Consider the following 22,663-nt stretch of genomic DNA (forward strand, 5'->3'; position numbering starts at 1 on the left):
GGGCGCCCCACCCGCCGGGCGGCAGGCTGCTATCCGCAGCTTGGAGAGCCTTGCGGGGAACTCCTGCAGGGCTCCCCACCCTGCGGATGTCTGCCCGGCGCGAGGGGCGCTCTGATTCAGGGCGCCCCGCCCGCCGGGCGGCAGGCTGCTATCCGCAGCTTGGGGAGCCTTGCAGGGAACTCCTGCAGGGCTCCCCACCCTGCGGATGTCTGCCCGGCGCGAGGGGCGCTCTGATTCAGGGCGCCCCACCCGCCGGGCGGCAGGCTGCTATCCGCAGCTTGGGGAGCCTTGCGGGGAACTCCTGCAGGGCTCCCCACCCTGCGGATGTCTGCCCGGCGCGAGGGGCGCTCTGATTCAGGGCGCCCCGCCCGCCGGGCGGCAGGCTGCTATCCGCAGCTTGGGGAGCCTTGCAGGGAACTCCTGCAGGGCTCCCCACCCTGCGGATGTCTGCCCGGCGCGAGGGGCGCTCTGATTCAGGGTGCCCCGCCCGCCGGGCGGCAGGCTGCTATCCGCAGCTTGGGGAGCCTTGCAGGGAACTCCTGCAGGGCTCCCCACCCTGCGGATGTCTGCCCGGCGCGAGGGGCGCTCTGATTCAGGGCGCCCCACCCGCCGGGCGGCAGGCTGCTATCCGCAGCTTGGAGAGCCTTGCAGGGAACTCCTGCAGGGCTCCCCACCCTGCGGATGTCTGCCCGGCGCCAGGGGCGCTCTGCTTCAGGGCGCCCCACCCGCCGGGCGGCAGGCTGCTATCCGCAGCTTGGAGAGCCTTGCGGGGAACTCCTGCAGGGCTCCCCACCCTGCGGATGTCTGCCCGGCGCGAGGGGCGCTCTGATTCAGGGCGCCCCGCCCGCTGGGCGGCAGGCTGCTATCCGCAGCTTGGGGAGCCTTGCAGGGAACTCCTGCAGGGCTCCCCACCCTGCGGATGTCTGCCCGGCGCGAGGGGCGCTCTGCTTTCAGGGCGCCCGACGCTCCGGGAAGCAGGCTGCTATCCGCAGCCTAGACATCCCTGCGGGATCTCCCGCAGGGTTGCCTAGGCTGCGGATGAGTTCCCGAAGCGCCGGGCGCTCTGCTTTCAGGGCGCCCGACGCTCCGGGAAGCAGGCTGCTATCCGCAGCCTAGACACAGCTAGCGGAGCGCTAATCCCGAAGCTTGGGGCTGCGGAGCTCAGCACGCCCCAAGCTTCTGGGTGCCGGCAAGGTCTAGACGGCTAGCGGAGACCTTGCCGGCACCCAGAAGCTTGGGGCGCGCTGAGCTCCGCACGCCCCAAGCTTCGGGATTAATGCAGCGCTCCGCTAGCCGTGGGAGAGCTGGGTCTCCCACGGCTAGCGGATAGCTTCCTGAAGCCTGGAGAGCGAGAGGGGTCGGTGCGCACCCACCCCTCTCACTTTCCAGGCTTCAGCGAAAGCCTGCATTCGCTCCATAGGACGCACACACATTTTCCCTTGCTTTTTAGGAGGGAAAAAGTGCGTCCTATGGTGCGAAAAATACGGTAATTTTCAATAAATTGTGAGTCCCCTATAAAAAGAGACTGATTTTTAAACCACTATGAGAACTGTAGCTCTGTGAAGGGAATAGGGGCTCCAAACAATTATCAGACCCTTAAGAAACTACATATCCCAGTATTCTTGGGGGGGGGGGTTGAAGTGGTATGCTACTGCTTTAAACGTATAAATGGGGCTATATGATGAAGAAGACATACAAGAAGAATTTTGACAGTGAACAAATGAAACAATGAAGTTTTAAACTTACATCATCAGCTGTTCCAAATATTAGGCACATCAAGAACTTCAAGGTAATTGTCCCCAAAAAGCAAGAAAATCCTTCAATGGCCTGTAAAATGAAAGGCATGGTTCAACTGAAGAGCAGAAGCAATACTCAGCATTTAATACAAGAGGCACTTTAATTAAAATACATATTATTATGCAACTGTTTCTCTTATTCTTATCTACAATTTTTTATTATGTTGTGTGAGAGCTGAAATGGTAGGTTTTTTTTAAATTAAACCAATTCCTATTGGTGAAAGTGAAGTTTTTTATGCTACTTTCATGCAAAATTTAATATTCACTCCCTCTGATGCTGAATTTGGATGGGCTATGCTGATGGCTTTGTGGCCAAAACAGAGATACCCATGAATGCATGGAAAGATTAAGCATATTGGAGGCATTCAGGAGTATACAAAACACTCTGAAAAAAACAGCTGCAAAGGACGGTCAATCCTTCCCCCTAAACAAGTAAACTTAGCTGTTGTACATTCAACCTCTCAAGAATACAGGAGAACAGCAAGAAATAAGTGCACATAGCCCACCAAGATGCCAGAGACAGTTACTTGAGGTTTAGAGAAGAGTGAAGTCAGGAGCAAGCCAATGCCCACAAAGGGCTGTCCAACCGGTCCCTCAGAATGCCAGTCACCTGCACTGTACAACTACTGAGCTGTGATGCCAGCATCACACAGGTGACAGGTTTAGAACCGAGGAGAGGTTAAAGGCAATGCTAGACCATGCAGCATCTAGAGCATGGGAGGCTACAATGTCCTCTGATGCTTCCCTTCTCCAATTCATTTACTTCCCACCTACAGAGGTTGCTCACAATATGTGATGGATTCAAGGCAAAAGTCACACACAAACACACCCCACCACAGTCGACATGTAATGCCAACAGAGAAGTGAATGGCTGCATGAAGCAATCTCATAGTGCAGCATTTCATTCAGGTTTTACTTGTTAATAATAAAGATGAGGTTCTAGAAAACAAAATGATCTACAATGCATCTATTTCATGTAGTGTTCTCTCTCAAGAAGCCCTTAGCAAATCAAACAGGAACCGACAACATTAGCAAAGTTCAGTTATTCAACTTACCAAAAAGTTGCTTAAAAGGGACAACAGTCTCCCAATAAATTATGCTCCTTAATAAATACAAAACACATTCAGCCCCAACACCAGCTATCCATCACTCAGCTGCTGGCCAAGGACCCCCAAGGCCTTGGGATAGCCTTCCATCAGCCCAGCCCAGCCCCTTCTCTGCTAGGCCCTGATGCTTTTCAGTAACATGCGCCAATGCTGGCTTTGAATGGAAACTATCACCTACAAATCATCCTACTGACCAACATAGCTGGTAATATATTTGTAACACAAAATGTCAATCCTTACCCATATGCTGATACCTCTTCTAGTACACATTTTCAGGATGTATTTAGGACCCAGTTCAAGAATACCCTGAAAATAATTAAATTAGTTCATTAAACAGCAATATTTATATAACACTCCTCTCAAATGGAGTCCAGAAGGATGAAACAATAAATAAGTCAAAATGAAGTTACCAAATGCTCAAAACCAGCATTGTAAAAGTATTAATACCAGACACTGAAATTATTGGTTTTATTTCATTACACTTCCATAGAACACTGAAACCCATTGTTACTGCTTTTTAAACATATACTGTGCTGTCTGTTATGCAGGATTCTACTGTACAATGGCACAAACTATTTGCACATCACATAATCGGACTTAGGCAGACCCACGGACGTCCAGTTTTGCAATATATTAACCCAATAACCACATGAAAGCATGGAAACAAGTAGTGAGCTATGCATACGTACACTTCTCCAAGAACATACATAACCAATCATCCAAAAAGACAAACCAGGAATGTCAAAGGACCACCCTACAATGTCATTCTGCTATCTTTTTGAAGCTGTACTACATGCATACTTCTTTTTATTTAGTTCACTATTTTTGGCTTTCATAAATAATGAAAAGTTATATAATCACACTAATTATCTTATCACCAAATAAAGGGAATGCTCAGAAGTTGCCTGTATTCAGATTAAGTTGCTTTCAGAGCATTAGACTTGCCTCTTGTTTATTAAGCTGATCCAGAAGATGGAATTCTGATGCATATTATAAAGGTAAAGGTAAAGGTACCCCTGCCCGTACGGGCCAGTCTTGACAGACTCTGGGGTTGTGCGCCCATCTCACTCAAGAGGCCGGGGGCCAGCGCTGTCCGGAGACACTTCCGGGTCACGTGGCCAGCGTGACAAAGCTGCATCTGGCGAGCCAGTGCAGCACACGGAAACGCCGTTTACCTTCCCGCCAGTAAGCGGTCCCTATTTATCTACTTGCACCCGGGGGTGCTTTCGAACTGCTAGGTTGGCAGGCGCTGGGACCGAGCAGCGGGAGCGCACCCCGCCACGGGGATTCGAACCGCCGACCTTTCGATCCGCAAGCCCTAGGCGCTGAGGCTTTTACCCACAGCGCCACCCACGTCCCCGATGCATATTATAGTGCTCTTGAAAACCTGAGTTCTTCCCCATTCACTGTAATGTCAAGGCACACAAATCCATTGTGACAACAGCATTTGTTCCCAAACCGCTGTGAGTAGGAACACTCACAAGGGGCTCTATGTATTCACTGCAAAATGATTCATCCTTTTGGATAAAGCTTATTTCTGAAATGGTAAAATCTCCTGTCTCCAAGTAAATAACCAGTATCTCCACCCCACCCCACGTCCCAGCCTATATGAAGCGTTTTGTTCAGGTAATCTTGTAAATTATTGCAGTAACTCAGTATAGTACGACAAAGGATTCTTGAGTATTCCTTAACTAACTTACCCAACTAATTACCAAAAAGGCAGCATAATATGATGTCAGCAACATAGAGTTTCCAAACATAAGGACAAAACATACTCCAAGTGATGCCTAAAGGGATATAAACATTTGAACATATTTTAATGCAATCTTTAAGCTAATAATGGATGTGACAGATGCAGTGTCTATGAAAACACTAAGTTTTAGTAAATCTTAAGACACAAAAGGTGCTATCTTGAAACAGGTTTATTTCATTGTAAATATTTCTTATCACAGTAACGTAGCTTCCTAAAACAATTTTTACAAGAATCTCTCAGAATATGCAAAATATGACAATATATTGCTCTTATGTACTACCCACAGCACCATACTTACAAATATAAACTTTTATATTTCTTTTTTAATAAAGAATTTGGCCTCTTTTTGTATCATGACATTCAGAATTATTATTTTCCAGAAAATTTGTAGCTAGCCTTGCTTGTCCATGGGGTGTGTGTGGAAGTAATACATGTATTCAGGCCAACTAAATTGCCACAATACAGTATAGCACAAGAAATTGCTCAAGTTCTTTTGAACTCTTTAGGCTGGATAGCAAGCAAAATTACCACCACCACCAGGGGAAGAAAAGGCTGAGCATGATGGAAATGCCCCAAATCTACTGACACGGGGAGGCTACTTTTCAGTGCAGTGATCTTAGGGCAGGGCTAGGGCAGTCATGTGATGTTGGGGACAGGCCCCCAGTCCTTGCTGAACCTGAAAGTGCTCCCCTCTCCCCATGCTAAAAAAAATGAAGATGCCTAAAGTCTGCAATTTAAAATATCTTTATACAAGTGAGCAGGAAGGTATTACACAGACCTGGCTGAATACCCAGTATGAAGTGTCCTCGGGAACTCAACATGTCTGTTCACTAATGTGTGATATTTGTTTGTCCTTATAAAAGTGTTACCCTTAGGGCTGTAACTCTTGAATTTTTCAAAAAGCTACAATGTATTTGGAAATTCACATCATTTCTCATTTTCCGTCTTCCTTACCCTTCAAAGTGGAAAGTCATCTCTTGAGTCAGGTTCACAATGAATCTTAGCACATATTCTGTATATTTGGTGGGATATAGGAGTGATCATCAAGCTTGCACACTCTTTGTTTTAACTGAATTTATATACCGCTCTATACCTGGGGGTCTCAGGGCGGTTCACTCTCCCATCAAAGCACACAGAACCTTTAACATAAACTAGGACCTGCACATGTAAATGTCTAACTGGATGGAGGATAGTTCACCTGAGTGGAATAGGGGAGTGAGAACTTAAAATCATAAGTAGCACCATTTACTGATAAGAATAAGCCTCCAAGCAATTTAGTTTCTTTCTTCGGTTGCTTTCTTATTTTAAAAACCAACTCTGTGTCCACTATATTCAGGATTCAGAAGTAGGTAACTTTAAGAAATTGATTCTACCCCTAAATAATGTAAGACTAAGTATTACCATATGTGCATAAAGTATCTTCTGTAGTTTGGATGAATCAATCAATCCTAAAATATAAATTCCAAAAACTGATGCCACCTGCAATTGAAAAGAGTAAAGTAATTGGAAAAAAGTTCTGTTGAGAACATTATTAAGTAAATTAGCTAGGTTCCAAACTACCATGCAATTCCTTCCGGGAGACATGGGGGTGGGCTGGGGTAGGGACTATTTCTTATGTGAGCCTAAACAGTAGTTCGGATCCTGGCAGTTACATCACATGTAATCTGAAGAGATCAGCCACTTCTATGAAAAACTGGAAAGTGGGGCACTGAAAAATGTCTTTTCCAAAGACAATGTGTTTACATCACTGTAACAATCAAACACAAGAATGACCATTCAACATCACAAGATTGATTAAAGTTATTTCACCCATGGCAACTAGCTCTGAGGGTGAATTTGACACACTTTCAGTAATGGCTACTGAAGCCACTGCATTAAACTCAGGAAAGAAGCAAAGGCTGTGTTTGCCCATGATGTTAAGTCATGATTTGTTCCATAAACCACAAGTTGTCTCAAAGACAAGCAAACCATGACTTGCTTCTCCAAAGCTTGGTTTATGTTTCTCCCATCTACTCCTCACTCCTTGGCATGAGTTTCCTGCCAGGCAGAGATAGGAGCAAAGGTTTCTTTAGGGAAAGCGTCAATGAAAGCTTACTAGCTACTCATGCCTCTAGGTTGGCGAGTATCTGGGAAGGTCTGACCAAATATTAAGCATGGATGTTGTGTGCAGATAGAATGCTAACCCAATACAAAGCACACTTTGGCTAAGCAAACCATGGCTTAGGGTTATGAGTAACTCGGACCATGGAATCATTGTAATGCGTTCCTTTAACACATGCCCACCATACAATACACATTACACCATGAGCTTATTTGTACAAACATACACATACTGTAATGCATACACCCTCCCACCATCACAAAGGAACCAGCTATGAAGGGAGCTAGTGAAGAAGTACAGCAGCAGCAGTCCTGGTCCTCAACTGAGCCTGCACCTCCCACAAACATATGTGTGAACTCTATTACTACACACCTTGTTGAACTGTTATGTGAACTGCACTATAAAATAGAAATGGATAATTATAATTCGGATCACTTTTACTGAAATTATCTTACCTGTGTTAGAAGAACAAACTGAGCAAACTGCCACGGAAGCATGAAAAAAACATTAGAAACAGATAGTGCAATCAGGCTTCTTCTATTAACATTCTGAGTCCTTGGGGAAAAAATAAAAGAGTAGTAAGTTCAGTATTAGGATTGTTCATTAATGTGAAGATCAACAGAGAATGAACTATTTCAAATTGCTTTGTATTTTCACTTACAGTAGTCAGCTAAAAATATATAATTTAAAAAACTTTGAATAAGCCTCAATGATATGAATTCTCACACTCATAATAAATGAACTGTAAAGTAGAAATTTACACGCACAAAGGATATGCAAATCAAAATGTATGTACCTACGATATTTCTCATCACCATTGTAAAACTACTGTATCAACACAGGGGAGAAAAACCCTCAGTAACATTTTCATCTAATGTCAGGCAATATGTCTCAAGCTCACACACGACCTCAACCAGCTACCCCTTTTACCAGAGGCAGGAAGCAACTTCTGACCAAGCCACTTACTGGATTTAGGTGTAGCCAGGATCACCCTGAACCCACTATTCATCCCTAGATTGAAAGAGGAGAAAAGATAGCAGTTTCAGGAAGATCCTGTGTACACATCAACCTGGTATTTAGCCATGTCAGATAGTACCTGTTGGTGTCTTTGGATATGTAGCAAGAGAAAAATGCCTTTGCTACATTGCCACATATGGAGAAAGAAGAACCCACAATTATAAAAACCTCTGATTGAGGGGAAACTGCCATCAAACCATAAGCCCCAAGAGTGATAGCAGACTGGGAGGCAATTGTATTCCCCACCACTATCAGGTTTCCATGACTACAAACCTTTCTCTAATCAAGCCAGTGAGCAGTACTAACAACACTGATTTGTATAAAGAAAGGAAAGCAACCATGAAAAAGAGCAACCGTGGTGGGATGGGCAACCACGTTTCTGGGGCTGCAATATCACTTCAAGGCAAAGACACAGCTAAAAACAGTTGTAGTGAAGGATGAGCGTTTCCTCGGTGTATTTTCAGCTCCCTGCTTTCATACCAGTGCCATTCACTGGTCCAGTTTTAAGAAAGCGGTGCTGAAAACTTTCAATAATGAACATTTCAAACGTAATAGGAATATCATGCTCTCCACAAGATACAAGTATATAAATCAATACCTTGTTTGGGATTTTGTTTTAACTCTTCATATTTAAGAAGAAAGGAGAAAAATGGAAACTACCTGAGAATGTAGGTTAGTAATAGCATCTGAACCACAAGGAACGGATATGAAAAGCTTTCACGAAGAGGGGGAGTCCACATCACACGAGTACTCTGGAAGTAAAAACTAGGTGAATTCACTGTGTGTTCCAATATTTGTTTTCCACTTCAAAGCAATGTGTTTGCAACTGAAGCTTATATATAGCAAAACTGAAATTGTGGACACTTCCACTAGCAATTAATACCTAAAAGAGTGTTGCAGTAAAGACTATAAGAGCAAAACAATGTATGCTTGAAGAATAAAAAGGTAACAAAATTTTGCAATGCTGCTGAAAAACAACTGATTTTGTTTTAACAAAATTTTATCATCTACTCTGGTAACTTCAACCGAGAAATGCAGTGGTGCAAAGCAGTAAAAGCAAAATTGCAAAAATCTCTTACACGTTCATTATTTTACAGATTAAATGATGCAGCTCATCTTCTTTCTGGCATTCTTAGTTCCAGGTGGTATAAAAACATTAGGTGGCATTCAGTGCAAGTCCTACTCAGAGTAAGCCTATTAAAAGTAATTAATATGACTAATTTAGTGTCACTAACTGAGGGCTCTTGGAGAAGAGATGGATATACATTCAATAAATTAATTTTTGTGGGTCTACTCATGAGTAAAACACTTGTTGAATACAACCCATTAGTCATATAATAGACCAAGTGATTTCAATTGGTCTACTCTTGAGTATGGCCTACTTGGATTTACTCTCCATATTTCACTCAATCACTGCCATGTTGGCTTAGTAACACTCCTAGTCAAACCATTTAAGTAATACAATTTATATACAGCTAAATATTAAAAGAATCGGATGTGAAAGATACAAGATTGAAATATCTGGAAACAGAACAAAAAAGTAGGACCAGTCATAGGAATTATTATTTTATATTAGATTTTAAAGTGGCTACATGCATATAGTTAACATGTAACATTGCCTCAAGAGGTTACGGCTCTTTTCTTTGTCCAATAACATAGGTGTCATGGGGGAAATTCTAGTAAAATAATTTCTAATGTTCCTGGAAAGATTAATACTTGAAGAGAAGGGGGGAGGAAATATCTTCTGGAACAATTAGCTCTTTAACGACAAAGCTTTATTTATTTCATTAATAAATATATTGTGCAAAAAAGTTTAACTGTTATGCTGTTTTAATGGACGTGCTTATTACACTTTTTAATTATGGATATTTTAATGTTTTGATGAAACAGTTTTACTATGTGTTTTAATTATGGGTAGTTATATTTTTATAACCTCTTTTATACTTGCTGTTAGCTTTTACTTGTTTTACCTTGGTTTTTCTTCTGGAAATGAAAGGTGAATTATAAAGTATTTTAATAACAACTTGGTTCAAGTGCTATCATTCAAACAGATACGAAGGCTGGAAGCAACCCAATCTTTGCTTGGGCTCCTTCCTGCTAATTTAAGTAGTGGCTTAGTATTATGTGTAAACCAAACCTATGCTTTAACGGTTATCTCCACATTTCCATAATTAAGAACAAATGTACAAAAAAAACCAACACCCTTTCTCATTTGTTTATTACAGTGACAAAATAAATTAGCAGCTATGGTTTAACTCTCCAGTAAGCAACATCTTGGCCACATTTGCGTGTTATGCTAAACCAGAGCTCAGTGTGAAGTTCATAAGCAAGAACCAGGTACAGCAACAGCAGCAGCAGCAACAACAATTTATTTATACCCCGCCCATCTGGCTGGGTTTCCCCAGCCACTCTGGGCAGCTTCCAACAAAATATTAAAAGCCTTAGGCTCACATGCACCTCCCCTTCTCTCACAAAGTGGCAGGAATTCAAAAGCTTCTGACAGGGGTGCAGTCTCTGCGGGTCTCTGGGTACCAAGGCATCCACAAATTTTTCAATAAGGGGGTCGGGGCTCCTCAATATTCCGCAGCCAGCTCAACACAGCCTGTTGCAGGGCTGCTGGAAGGAGCCCTGGTGTACCTTCCAAAAAGCTCAGCATGGCCTGCTATGGCCGCGACAGGCTCTGCTGGGCCGTCCCATTGCAGCAGTGGGCCTTTTGGGGGGGATGTTGGGGTTTCTCCCAGCGTGTGACATCACAGGCACACTCCATTCACCCACAATGTGGGGCGGAATCCAGGGCCTGCCTAGCTTCTGGAGTGACACAATGTGTTAACAGCAAATATAGTTAATTTCAAGAATGTCAGTGGTAGGCTATCAAGCTGGCAGAAGGAAAGGTTTCTGAACTGGTAGCTTACACCATGAAGGAGGAAAAGGAATGGAAGGTGAACACACAAATCCAAGGCTTGCTGCACTGTTCTAAACCATGGTTTAATCACATAGTTACATCAGTACCCAATCTATCCTACACAATGAATCAAATATACTGGTAGTCACAGATTTTAGACACATTTACTTGTGAGTAAGCTCTGCCAGTTCTACTGAACTGTCAAGTAAACATGCATAGCATCATGATGCACATTACAGGAGTTTTTCATTTGCAAAGGTAAAGGTAAAGGGACCCCTGACCATTAAGTCCAGTCACGGACAACTCTGGGGTTGCAGCACTCATCTCGTTTTACTGGCCAAGGGAGCAGGTGTTTGTCCGCAGACAGCTTCTGGGTCATGTGGCCAGCATGACTAAGCCGCTTCTGGAGAACCAGAGCAGTGCACGGAAACACCATTTACCTTCCCGCCGGAGCGGTACCTATTTATCTACTTGTACTCTGACGTGCTTTCAAACTGCTAGGTTGGCAAGAGAAGGGACCCAACAACGGAAGCTCACCCCATCGCAGGGATTCGAACCGCCAACCTTCTGATCAGCAAGCCCTAGGCTCTGTGGTTTAGACCACAGCGCCACCCGCGTCCCATTTCATTTGCAAGCAGCAGTGTAAATAAAGGAATAGTGACCAACAACCTAGGACACTTTCAACCGTCCAACTTCTTTTGTGTTTTAAACCAAAACATTTACTTTAAGGAATATGAACATTGTCAAGTGATCTGACCTTGTATTAGACAAAAAAAATAAAATTCTGAGTAACCTACCTCCCCATGGTTGAAAAAGTAGCATGCCACTGTAAGTAGTCCTCCAAACCTATTGCCACTGTAGTACAGGGGAAAGAAAAGGAAAATAACAAATTTTGGAGTCTTTAGAAGGAGCAACTCAATATCTTTCACTACAAAATTAAAATACTGTTTACTGTACAAACTTAGCAGAAGTTTACATCCAAATGTCAGATAAGCAAAAAGAATTACTTCTTAGCAAGAGTGCTCAAACTCTGTATGTGAAAGATCAGGAATGATCCTAAGGTTTGTGTAGTTCCTTTCCCAGGTTTAGAAAGTAAGGACTGTAAGCTTTCAGGCTACAGTAGCTGTTTCACAAACTTGGTCTTGATATTTACATCTGAACCAGGAGCAACTGTCTCATACAGAGCTAGAGAAGATGAGAATTAATACTGCCTATTATGTTAATATGGATTCTGCTTTCTGGCTTTGAGAATGTTTTAAACCAAGCATTCCATTCTGCAAGATGCAGAAAGGAAATCAAAACATTTAAGAATTTGACTACAACTTAACCATTATGTAGCTGTTAAACAGTCATCTATTCTCCTTAAGAAGATGCCAACAGTTGTAGTTATACTCGTAGTAAGACAGCTCTTTTGAGCTTTTTCTTTTTTAAAAAAAAAAAGACTAGAGAAGACTTAGGACATGGTAAGTGCAATGCAGAGAAAGTTGACTGGTAATCTGAAACTACAATAGCTTCAAAAATAATTTCTAAGATATCCATCTAATTGCTTCTCAAACACTGCCATCTAGGGGACTAATGAAACCATGATTTAAAAGTAGTTCTAAAATACGTATCTCAGTCTTAAAATTGGTAATAATTTTGAATTACAGTGCATATGTTATGTTTGCTGTTCAATCAGCATTGGCATCTGTGGTGTTTTTTGTTTGTTTGTTCTTGAAATCTTCTATATGTGATCCCAGCCAACTGGATGTCACATAGTTTATGGACGGAATGGTGACGCAACACACTTGGATCACTTTGCAATGATGTGTAAATAATGAAAAACTCAAGTAAGGGAAATGATTCCAGCCCTCTCAGTAGCAGCAAATACGTCTGCCCTTATTTGCACAAGCATACACCAAAAATTGCCAGAAGGGGAGTTTCCGTCACAGCCCACAAAAGCTTTAGTGTGAAACTTCCTCTTCTCCATTTTGGCTTAGCTTTATTTTGCATATACTAGAGAGGAAATATGGAGCAGCTCATCTCTGTAAATTATTATGTTACCAGTGTCAACAAAGCACAGAAAGATCCATAGAGGGCACAATTTACTCCTGATTTCACAGACTTTCCATTCTCTCAGAAAAACGAACAAAAAACCTTAAAGCTGCTTACATTTTTAAACGAGTGACCAAAAAAGAGTAAAAAAAGCACAGAAGTGAAACTATCAACATAATACACAGCTACAGATTATTGCAGAGAAATGCACTGCCACCCATACAGCTTTTTCCTTCTGGCAGCAGCTTTTCATGTTTCATGGTAGGGAGAATATCAGGGCCTGCTGCCAGAATTGGTGGAAATGAAAAGCATTTTGGTTCCTGACCCACATCTGCTACTGTTATTCTCCATGGTCACTGGTTTCCACTGCAAATGACTTTTATGAGAAAAGCTGCTATTCAACTGAAATTTTGAAATTTAAGCTACACTTTAAAAATTCTATCAGCGATTTATTCATGCTTTGAAACTATTTAACCACTTCAGCTACTCAAGCTTTCACATATGCTTGAAGCATCCAGTCAACTGCAATGAATCACACAAATACAAGCAAAGGGAATTGTTTAAACTGCAAACTGTTAGAAGCTAAACGTAGCTTTAGACATATACCCAGGAAATGGAAGGTGCTACTTTTTATGCACCCCTACTTTGGGAAGACGCTCACTTCTGTTACATGCCTATTGACATTTGTTCTAATTCAGCAATAAACAACGGGTTTTCCCGAGGAAAGTGGTGGGACAAAAGAAAAATCTCTTAGACCCATGCCTAGAAATCAAAGAACAAACAGAAATGAGCATGTAGTTACTGTGATATACAACTCTGAATTGACTCATTGAAATCAATGGGAAAGTGCATTTATTTCAATGGATCTGAGTATGATTTAGATGCTTATATGATTGTATGATACTACTCTAGCTTTATTCCAGTGAAATAGAGAAGTGACTTCGGAATCCTAGCATAAATGTTTAGCTGAAAAATTAAGTACTGTACTAGCTTCCCTTAAATTCAACCAAGAACTGATATTCTGTTAGTAAAAGTCCAAATTTACAAAGTAAAAAGGAAAGGAAAGAACTCAACTTTTGGTGACATGACAGCATACTGACTCACGATTCAGAAGCAACAGTCTCTGAAGGCTACGTTCTAAGATTGTATCACCATTGTGATCCCAAGCATACCCTTGGCATGTAGAAGTGTTGCTTCTGACACAGCTTTCCAATGTAACATAAATAAGCACATTTATATCTTGTGACCAGCTTTTGGAGTTTTGCCAATGTTAATAAACTGGCACACTTCCTACAAAGGATTGAAGCTATTCAAAATCAATACTTCAGAACTATACTTAAGGTGCCGAATGGTACTCCAGTAACCTTGTGCCTTCAAATCCACACAACTTTGGACCACATCCAGCAGTGTATGTATGTTAACTTGAGTTCAGATATAATTAAGTTTGCAGGGCAGGGTCAAACAGCCTAAATTAAGAATGCGATACAGACTGAACTACGTTTAGAGGAAGAATAAATATTCCCTAACACTACGAAATCTGTTCTTGTTCTATTAACCTGCCATATTTCCTTCGGTATATTTTTCAAACAGCAAGCTACAAAAATTTAGTCCAGATTTCAAGAAAGTAAATTTTTTGTTTCAGTCTCGTAAAAAGGGAGATTTAAAAGAAAGGGGGGAATTGCTAGATAAGATTAGAACAAACATCTTAAAGCTCAATTACATCATTTGGCTCTTAGTGTGCAGGACTCCACATAAAATGCAGTGTGCTGTATATTTAAAAATACAAAAATCAATAGTAACTTTCAATGTATCAGCTTTTCTTCTTGTGCACCTTACCTTAGGTATGTGCCATATAGGAAGAATACTGACACCATTAATCCATTCAGAAGAAATATCATAGCCACATAAAAAGAAGCAGGATCTCCCAACCCTACAGAACAAACAAGTATTATTAAAACTATATAATGCAACAGTAAAGACAAGCTACAAGGAAAAAAGCATTTCAGAAGGCCAAATCTGTTCTCCCCTCAGAAAAAGATGATCTTTGTGATGGCAGTTGGGGGAAGGAGGGACCACCTCAGCTGGAACATCAGAAGCTCTAGTATGAACATCTTCTGCAGTATGGAAGCAAAAAATATTTAGATAATTCACTGTCACATCAGCTAATAAGAATAAATTATGAACTGACTTTAATTTTTCCCTGTTTTTGTCTATCTTTGGTCTTACATTAACAAGTCTTCAACTCAACATGCTGATAAAGAATATTTATGTATTTATAAAAATGTTTATATATGACTAATTCATTTGAAAGAATAAAAGCAGTTTACAACTATACATAAAACCATAAAATAAAAACTATGCACAAAGTTAAAATCAGACATCAATTAACTGTTGTGGAAAGATATATTCCTAATTGCCTGCACAGACCTGGCAGAAAAGAAAAGTCAGCAGGCATTTAAAAGTTGAAACAAAAGATGTCTGCTGTCATAAATTAAGCCCAGGAACTGAGACAATTTTCTCCATTGTCATTAGTTGCAAGAGATATTTGTCAATATGCATGTATCTATAACTTTTTATGACTGCAGTTGTAAAACAATACAAGGATAACAAAAAGGATGCAACTGTGTAACAGTTAGGCATGATGCACACCTAATTTGTGAAAACAAATCCATAAGACTGTACATTTTGTTATTTCCATCTAGGAGATTGCAAATTTCCAGCCTGATATAAAAAGAAAACAGATTGAGATCCAGAAGCATTATTGCAAGGAATCAAATGTACGAGTGTTGTGGCTGCTAATTGGAAGTATCCAATCACCGCAAATGCAGTACTTCCTGCCATCTTAACAGCAGTTAAGACTGAGTAAGGAGCAGGAGAAAGGTCCATGAATTTACAGAAATATAGCAACCAGCTACTAATCTTTCTCCTACCCTCCTAGCTATCCTAACTTTCAGTCTGTTGCTGAGATACTGGTGCCATCCTTATTATTTTGAGATGAATGTTTATGTTTCATCAGTCATACTGATGACCGGGGTGAATTTGCCCACATACTCCCTGTTTCTTGGTGAAATAGAGAACAGCTAAGACACAATGTGTGGTTAAGGTTGAAGGTTTCCAAACTGACAGAAAAACTAAAGATGGCGTTTTCATCTAACAAGTTTACAAAACCTGAAAAAGCACACATGCCCTTCAGTATCTTTAAAAAACCACTTGAAGATTCTTTGTAATATAGTAAATTGTTTACTGCAATTTATTTTTGTAATTTAGCAAATTATTTATTGCAAGCTAAAATCTTTCATCAGTCCACAGATGTAGCAAACACCTCAGTTTTTCTTTGCCTTCACAAAGGAGGCTTTGTAAGCCTTCCTCTGGTGTTTCATATGCCATCATACAAAACATCCAATAATGAACAAAGATCAAGCAACACTTGCCTTCACAGCTCTCAACAGGACTGAGGTCTTCTCCTCTATTCACTGTCCAACATTTCTTTGTCGGAATACCCAGCACATTCATCGTTTCTGTGTATAATCGGTACCAAAAGCCTACAACAACCTGTGCAGAAAATAGGATTTAGAATTTCAAAAGAATTTTTTGACTCAGATTATCCTGATGATTAAAAGAAGCTTATCTGTTGCTATTCAGCAATATCTGTCTAGTTTAAGATGTTTTTTCTTCCAGGATACTACATTTGACCTCTTACAACATTGTTTATGAGATGAAAGCTCAAACTACAGAGCCAATAATCTTGTACCACAAAGCATACTCATACAGCCTTCTCCAGGTTTTATGTTAAGGGTTGAACCAGCTGTTGCACTGGATACGCCTCTGGCACTAAAATAACCACAGTGTATTTATCTCCCTCCTACAACTGGCAAGGAGTTTTGTAGAGTTTTACCTACGCCTTGACATCAAAATGTGAGCTCCAGGATTTATGCATACAACCACATAATGGAATTAAAGCCAAAATGTAAGAAGTGCCTTACCTCTGGATAGACATTAAATCGTTTCAATGTGTTGATTACAAGAGGATACTCAGTTAGCTTGTCATTCATAATCGTCCAGACTCCATTCAGAAAGGATGGTGCCTCAGTGATGGTCTTGAAATAAGAATAATAAAGACCCTAAAGAGAATATATATATTAAGATGAAATTAATTAGCAGGAACCTTCACATTGTATTCTTCTCTTACAGCAACAGAAGTCAATAAATTACAGCTATTAATTTAAGTACCAATGAATCTACTTAACCTTTTTAAAACCACACCTAGGATGTGCCCTATTCTTGAAGGATGGGCACTGCTTGTTAATACAACAGTGATTCGTACTGTATGTTTCCTTAAAAACTTGTAAGATGCTTTAAGACTATTTTTGCAGTTAGTGACAAACAAACAAACAAACAAACAAACAAACAAACAAGGTTCATTGAAACACAGCAGCTTCAAAAAATGCAGTTTGAAGTTGACTTATTTCAATATTCGTAGCTAAAAACTGCAATTCAAAGTTGGCTTATTTTAAAAAAAAATAGATAGAATTTACTAAAGTTTGTTGGGACAGTGAAGTGAAAAGCTGCAGTTAAAAACACAGAAGTGGAAGCTTCCAATCTTCTCACAGACATGCTAGAGAACAGGGTGGGAGTGGGGAGTGAACGAACCTAAAGGGAGGCTACACTCATTGCTGCCACAGTTTAGTGTGATGTCCAAACTCAGCCGAAAATAATTTGTAAGCAGTGTTTGCTTTCAAAAAGTAGAAGACCAGAAATGCTGAATAAACACGACTAAATATAAATTTAAATCATTCTAGGTAATTTGAGAGAATGAAAGGACAAAAATTAAAATCTTATTTTATTAATAGCTTATCATACCAATATTTGCAATACCCATTTGATTCAGAAATCCACTTTCATGTCTGTTTCATTTTTAAAAAATAAATCACAGGCAAGAATGTATACTATTTTAAACTACTATTACAGAACTGGTAAGTATCCATGGCTGGCTGAAAAACACTAAAAACACATTTTGGGTAACAGCTTTAAAAATAGCAGTGTCACTTAAAGTACAGAAGCTCTAACCATTTCAGTTCGAAAAGCCATTTCCCTTTCCAGGGTTGAAAGATGAGAAAAGTGGCGGTCATTTTCAAAGAGAGCTGTTATATGGCACCTAAAGAAACAAAAAACAACAAAACTCAGAAATAAATCTGCAGCTTAAAGGAACTAGTATTAAATTACAACAGCCTTGTAAATGAGATCACAAAAATAAATGGTGTACTTTTTTTTGTTAGCCTACACAGAGAGGATAGCAGATGAGGAACAGGGCAATACAGCTGTCACCCCCCAGCCCACTCTGTTTCTATGCAGGATGCAGAGGACCAGACTTCCCTAAGCAGAACCACATGGTTCCTTAAACCAGGATGACAGTTGTCAAAACAGGGCCAGATGGCTCAAAAGTCGTATTTTACAATACAACTTTTTAGTTCCTGAAATTTATTCTGATTGTGCAGATAAAATATCACAGATTGAATTCTACAGTGTGTGAATTGCTAGTGTGTGAAGGCAAACAAGTTCCAAGGATCCCCAGGCATGTACCTCCAGATGATGGAGACATCAGGTGCCGTCCTGGTGCCCAGATATCAGCCCATAAGCGGCCAGTAGCCAGGTGCAAAATGCGCCTGGCGAATTTCAAACTCTGGATCCACCCCATGGTAGTTCATCAGGAAAGGGTCTAGCTTTCTGGACCTGGGAAATAAACCATTCCCCAAAGAGAAAAATATAGCAGGGGAAGGTGCATGCATGAAGATGTGTGGGTAGACAAAAAGGGTTGGGTAAAAAGGAATGAGAGATTGAAGCTCTGATTGCTTGTCCATATAAAAGGAGAGAGACAGGAAAACTCAAATATAGGAACTATTGCCTAAGGCATTAATAATATAACAAGATCACAATTTTAGGTGGACCTTGATGAGACACACATGCCTGCTGAGACCTTGTAACAGAGATAAACTTACCAGTGAAGAATTCCAGCAACGGCGGCTGTTTAAAACAAATAATCAAAAAGGTAAGTTACTTCAACCTCCTGTTTTAAAAATCTTTTAAAAGTTACACCTAGTTCTTAGGAACAGCAATAGGGACCCAGAATATTACTCTTTCTTATTTTTAATGTATTTTAGATATATAACTGTACAAATGAGAGCATGACCCAGACCAACAAAGACTGAAGTCAAACTATTTGAATACTGGCTCCTCAGAAGGTAGAATCATGATACTATGTCCAGAGAGCAATTTCATTACACTAGAAGCACAGAGACATGCACACTTAAACTATCAGTGTAACCTCTGCTACGTAGTATGAACAAATCAGAAAACAGTAGAGATTGTATCACCAGTACATGAAGTCTATGGCGAATTGTGCACATGTATCTTACTTTAAAATTAGGGCCCTTGTCATTAGAATTGTGAAAACCTCAAGTATTTGGTCACTAGATGTCTGAAAATGTGAGATCAACTCTAAGAATGAAGTTAAATGAACTTAAGTTTCATCTACAGTACTCAAACAGTGACAATATCATACTTAATGAACCGAAGTAATCTAGTAACATTGGCCTCTATCCAATTGTGTCCCTCCACTGCCAGAACCCTCCTCAATCCAGCGAAGTTTCCATTATCAAAAGGTAGGTTTGTGTGTGATTTTCAGTGACCCTCACTTCCTAATACTGCCTCCTGTACTCTCCCAAGATCTACTCCAGAGGGTTGGGGACCCTTTAGAAAAGCATGCTAGGTGACTGCAGAAAAAAATCATTTTCTCTACACTAGCTCACAGCAACCTCTACTGGATCAAAAGGCCTGCCAACACCAGAGGCACACAACTGGATACAACCCTCTGTCTTTATTAGAATCAAAAGCATACCAACAGCTGAGACTTAGCTTGCAATCCTGTATACACTTACCTAGAAGTAACTCCAACTGAACTCTGTAAGAGTTACTTCTGAGTAGAAATGGAGGACTGCATTGTTAAAAAACTACAATTGTAAACATATATTTCTTCCTACCCATTATAAGGGTAATCCATATCTTGCTATCTGCTCTTGCGATGAAGATTCCTGTTTCATTCAGATAAGCTGTGTTAAAAAACAAAATAATTTCATTAGACTTTCTAATTGCACAGTTATTTCTTTAAAAGTTGTATTTCAACTTACAGCAGTTCACAAATTTGCTCTGGGCAAAAAGAGATGACTTTTACAAAGTTCTTTCATGTGCACTTTTTTGCAATTTTTTTTTATTTGAATCTAGGGCTTTACACCACTACCACCAACAATAGCAAGTATCAATACTGAGTTACAGCATGTATAGTCCAAATGAACCTGAATAACATTTTGTTTAGTTTCTGCATGATTATTAATACTTGGACTAAATGCAGATCTAAGTTCCCAATTCAAACAAATGCAGATCATTACTTTGAATTCATGCTATTGGTTAAATTAAAAGCCTTAAAAGTTATTTAGGTAATAAGCTTATTGCATGTGAAGACCAATCCTATTCATGTTTCCTCCTAAGCAAGTCCCAGTGAGGTTAGAGGAGGGAGAAAGGTTGTTTTCTGCTGCTCCAGAGAAGCGGACACGGAGCAATGGATCCAAACTGCAGGAAAGAAGATTCCACCTAAACATTAGGAAGAACTTCCTGACAGTAAGAGCTGTTCGACAGTGGAATTTGCTGCCAAGGAGTGTGGTGGAGTCTCCTTCTTTGGAGGTCTTTAAGCAGAGGCTTGACAACCATATGTCAGGAGTGCTCTGATGGTGTTTCCTGCTTGGCAGGGGGTTGGACTCGATGGCCCTTGTGGTCTCTTCCAACTCTATGATTCTATGATTCTAGTGGGGTATACTCCTTAGAAAACACATGGGATTGCAGTCTTATGCACCATATTATATAGCATGTTGCCTGAGGAAAGGACAAGTATGCACAGTCCTTAAACAATTCTGTAGTAATCCAGCAAAAGATACTATGTTACCTAAGGAGATAAAAATCATGTTCTGCACTGTTAAGGAAAGCTGACAAACCCCACCATGTTTTTCTTACATCACAATTTAGGAGACAGCTTGATAGAACACAATCTACAGAGAAAAAGGTACGGCTCTTATGATTTCAGCACTTTTAAAAATCACAGGAACATGGAAAATAAAAGCCTAACTTACCCCCCCCCCAAAAAAAGAAACCTCACAACCCTTTGCTTAAGATCTATAAATGTAAACCCAGTACCACTGAAATTGATCACAAGGATTTTCATTAGGTTGCCAACCTTCCAAGTATCAGAGAAGCAAACTGAAGAAATGAAAGAGCCATAGAGGTTTTATTGGGTGTCTTGATTTAAAGGAACAATTTATCGTCCCAGCGAAAGGGTGATTTAGAGAGCAGCATCCCTAGTTGAAGTCAGGGTGATGTCCTCTGCCTTCTCACTCATAAATTCTCGGTCCCATCAGTATCTAAGCCCTTCCCATTTTCACCCCTTCCAAGAATAGAGCAGCAGGTTGCATCCTTTCCATTCCCATTCAAGCCCTACCCGCGAAAAATATGCAATAAAGACCAATCTACAATTAAAAACATCCAAAAGGACAAGTGAAGTGACTTCTCATCCAAAGGGGGCAAACCCGTTTCCCGTTGCACGAATGTGTTCCCATCGCTCGCCTCTCCATCCATCTATTTCTAACTATCCTGACGACTCGCTGACTTCCTTTCTGCCAACCTTATTTCTGAGCATGGTTTCCCAAAAAAATGCCGCATTTTGTTACACGTTTGGATACCTCCTTCGACGTAATTTTTTTTAAAAAGTTTTTTTTAATGTATTTTTTTTGAAGGGGGGCGGAAACCAAATATTGCAAGTGAAACACATCCCCCCTCCCCGAAAGAAGAACTCCCGTTAACTCCGAGGAAGGGTTCGCGTTCACACGGAAGCGAATTCCGCCTCCGCCACATCACTTCTCGGGGGGAGAAGCCCCGTGGTGGGCTCGCTTGCTCCCGAGTATGCCCGCCGGGAAGGGCCGGGCCCCGCTCCCCCCGCCGCCGCCTCTCACCGCGCAGCCAGTCCTGGCACTCGCGGAGCCCCCGGGCCAGCCGCTCGCGCTGCTCCTCCGGGCGGGGGCCGCCGTTCTTGGCCGCCGCCGCCCTCCTGCCGGCGCCCCCCCGCTTCATGGCGCTCGAGGCCCCGCCGGGGAGCTGCCTGCCCAGAGGCTGCTGGAGGCCGCGGGCCGGTCCCTTCTCGGCGTGGGCTCGGCTGGGGCTGCGCTCGGGCTCGCCGGCTCCGCTCAGGCCCCGCTGCTGCTGCTGCTGCCGCCTGCCTTCCTGAGGTAACGGCGGAGGGGGGGAAGGCGGGGAAGGGGAAGCGCCGCCGCCTGAGGGGGGCGGCGCCTTCTTGGCCAAGCCTCGCCTCGGCCGGCCCATTCCCGGAGCGGGGCGGGACGAGGCCCGAGCGGGGGGAAGAGGCTCCCTCGCAGCGCGCGCGCGCTCCCGCGGCGAGGTAACGGCCGAGAGAAAGAGCCTCTCGCGCGCCCGGGCAACTGTCGGTCCGCAGCGCGCGCGCGCGCGCCCCCGGCCCCGCCCCCTCCCCTCTCGCCGCGTGGAATTCCAGAGTTCGAAAGGGGCTCCCCGGGGGTCATCTAGTCCAACCCCCTCTCTCCCCCCTCCCACGTGGCCTCTTTGCATCAGCGGCGATCCTAAAGGCAGGAAGGGAATATGTCCCATCTCCCCAGCAGCTGGGATGCGATCACTTTGGCGATCAGTTGTAGCTGAGTAAGATTGGCTTCCACGAACACGGTTTTAACAATGAGTCCGTAAGTGACTGTGGAGGCCAATTCTGGATCCACACGTCCTTCCACAGTGGGGACATGGGTTTCCGGGTGGGAGTTGATCACTGTGGATTTGCCAAGCGTGCCTTCCTCTTATCACTTTTCTCCCTTGCGTCATGAGTTAGAGTGT

General features: G+C 42.0%; 1 protein-coding gene across 1 annotated transcript in view; it reads right to left on the reverse strand.

Annotated features, from left to right (window-relative positions):
* The window catches only part of LOC128423984 (probable C-mannosyltransferase DPY19L1), a 35,952-nt gene extending 14,032 nt beyond the window's left edge, over positions 1-21,920 (reverse strand). Inside the window, exons 1-14 of the mRNA XM_053409691.1 lie at positions 21,763-21,920; positions 19,747-19,815; positions 18,706-18,730; positions 17,777-17,864; positions 16,693-16,830; positions 16,141-16,261; positions 14,546-14,639; positions 11,473-11,530; positions 8,434-8,525; positions 7,212-7,311; positions 6,057-6,134; positions 4,603-4,689; positions 3,143-3,208; positions 1,747-1,827 (exon numbers count right to left, since the gene is read on the reverse strand). Coding sequence (XP_053265666.1) covers positions 1,747-1,827; positions 3,143-3,208; positions 4,603-4,689; positions 6,057-6,134; positions 7,212-7,311; positions 8,434-8,525; positions 11,473-11,530; positions 14,546-14,639; positions 16,141-16,261; positions 16,693-16,830; positions 17,777-17,864; positions 18,706-18,730; positions 19,747-19,815; positions 21,763-21,880 — 1,215 coding nt within the window. The 5' untranslated portion in view covers positions 21,881-21,920. The remainder of the gene's footprint in view (positions 1-1,746; positions 1,828-3,142; positions 3,209-4,602; positions 4,690-6,056; positions 6,135-7,211; positions 7,312-8,433; positions 8,526-11,472; positions 11,531-14,545; positions 14,640-16,140; positions 16,262-16,692; positions 16,831-17,776; positions 17,865-18,705; positions 18,731-19,746; positions 19,816-21,762) is intronic.
* Positions 21,921-22,663: the final 743 nt, after the last annotated feature.

The sequence above is a fragment of the Podarcis raffonei genome, chromosome 12, assembly GCF_027172205.1.
Source record: "Podarcis raffonei isolate rPodRaf1 chromosome 12, rPodRaf1.pri, whole genome shotgun sequence".
NCBI lineage: Eukaryota > Metazoa > Chordata > Lepidosauria > Squamata > Lacertidae > Podarcis > Podarcis raffonei.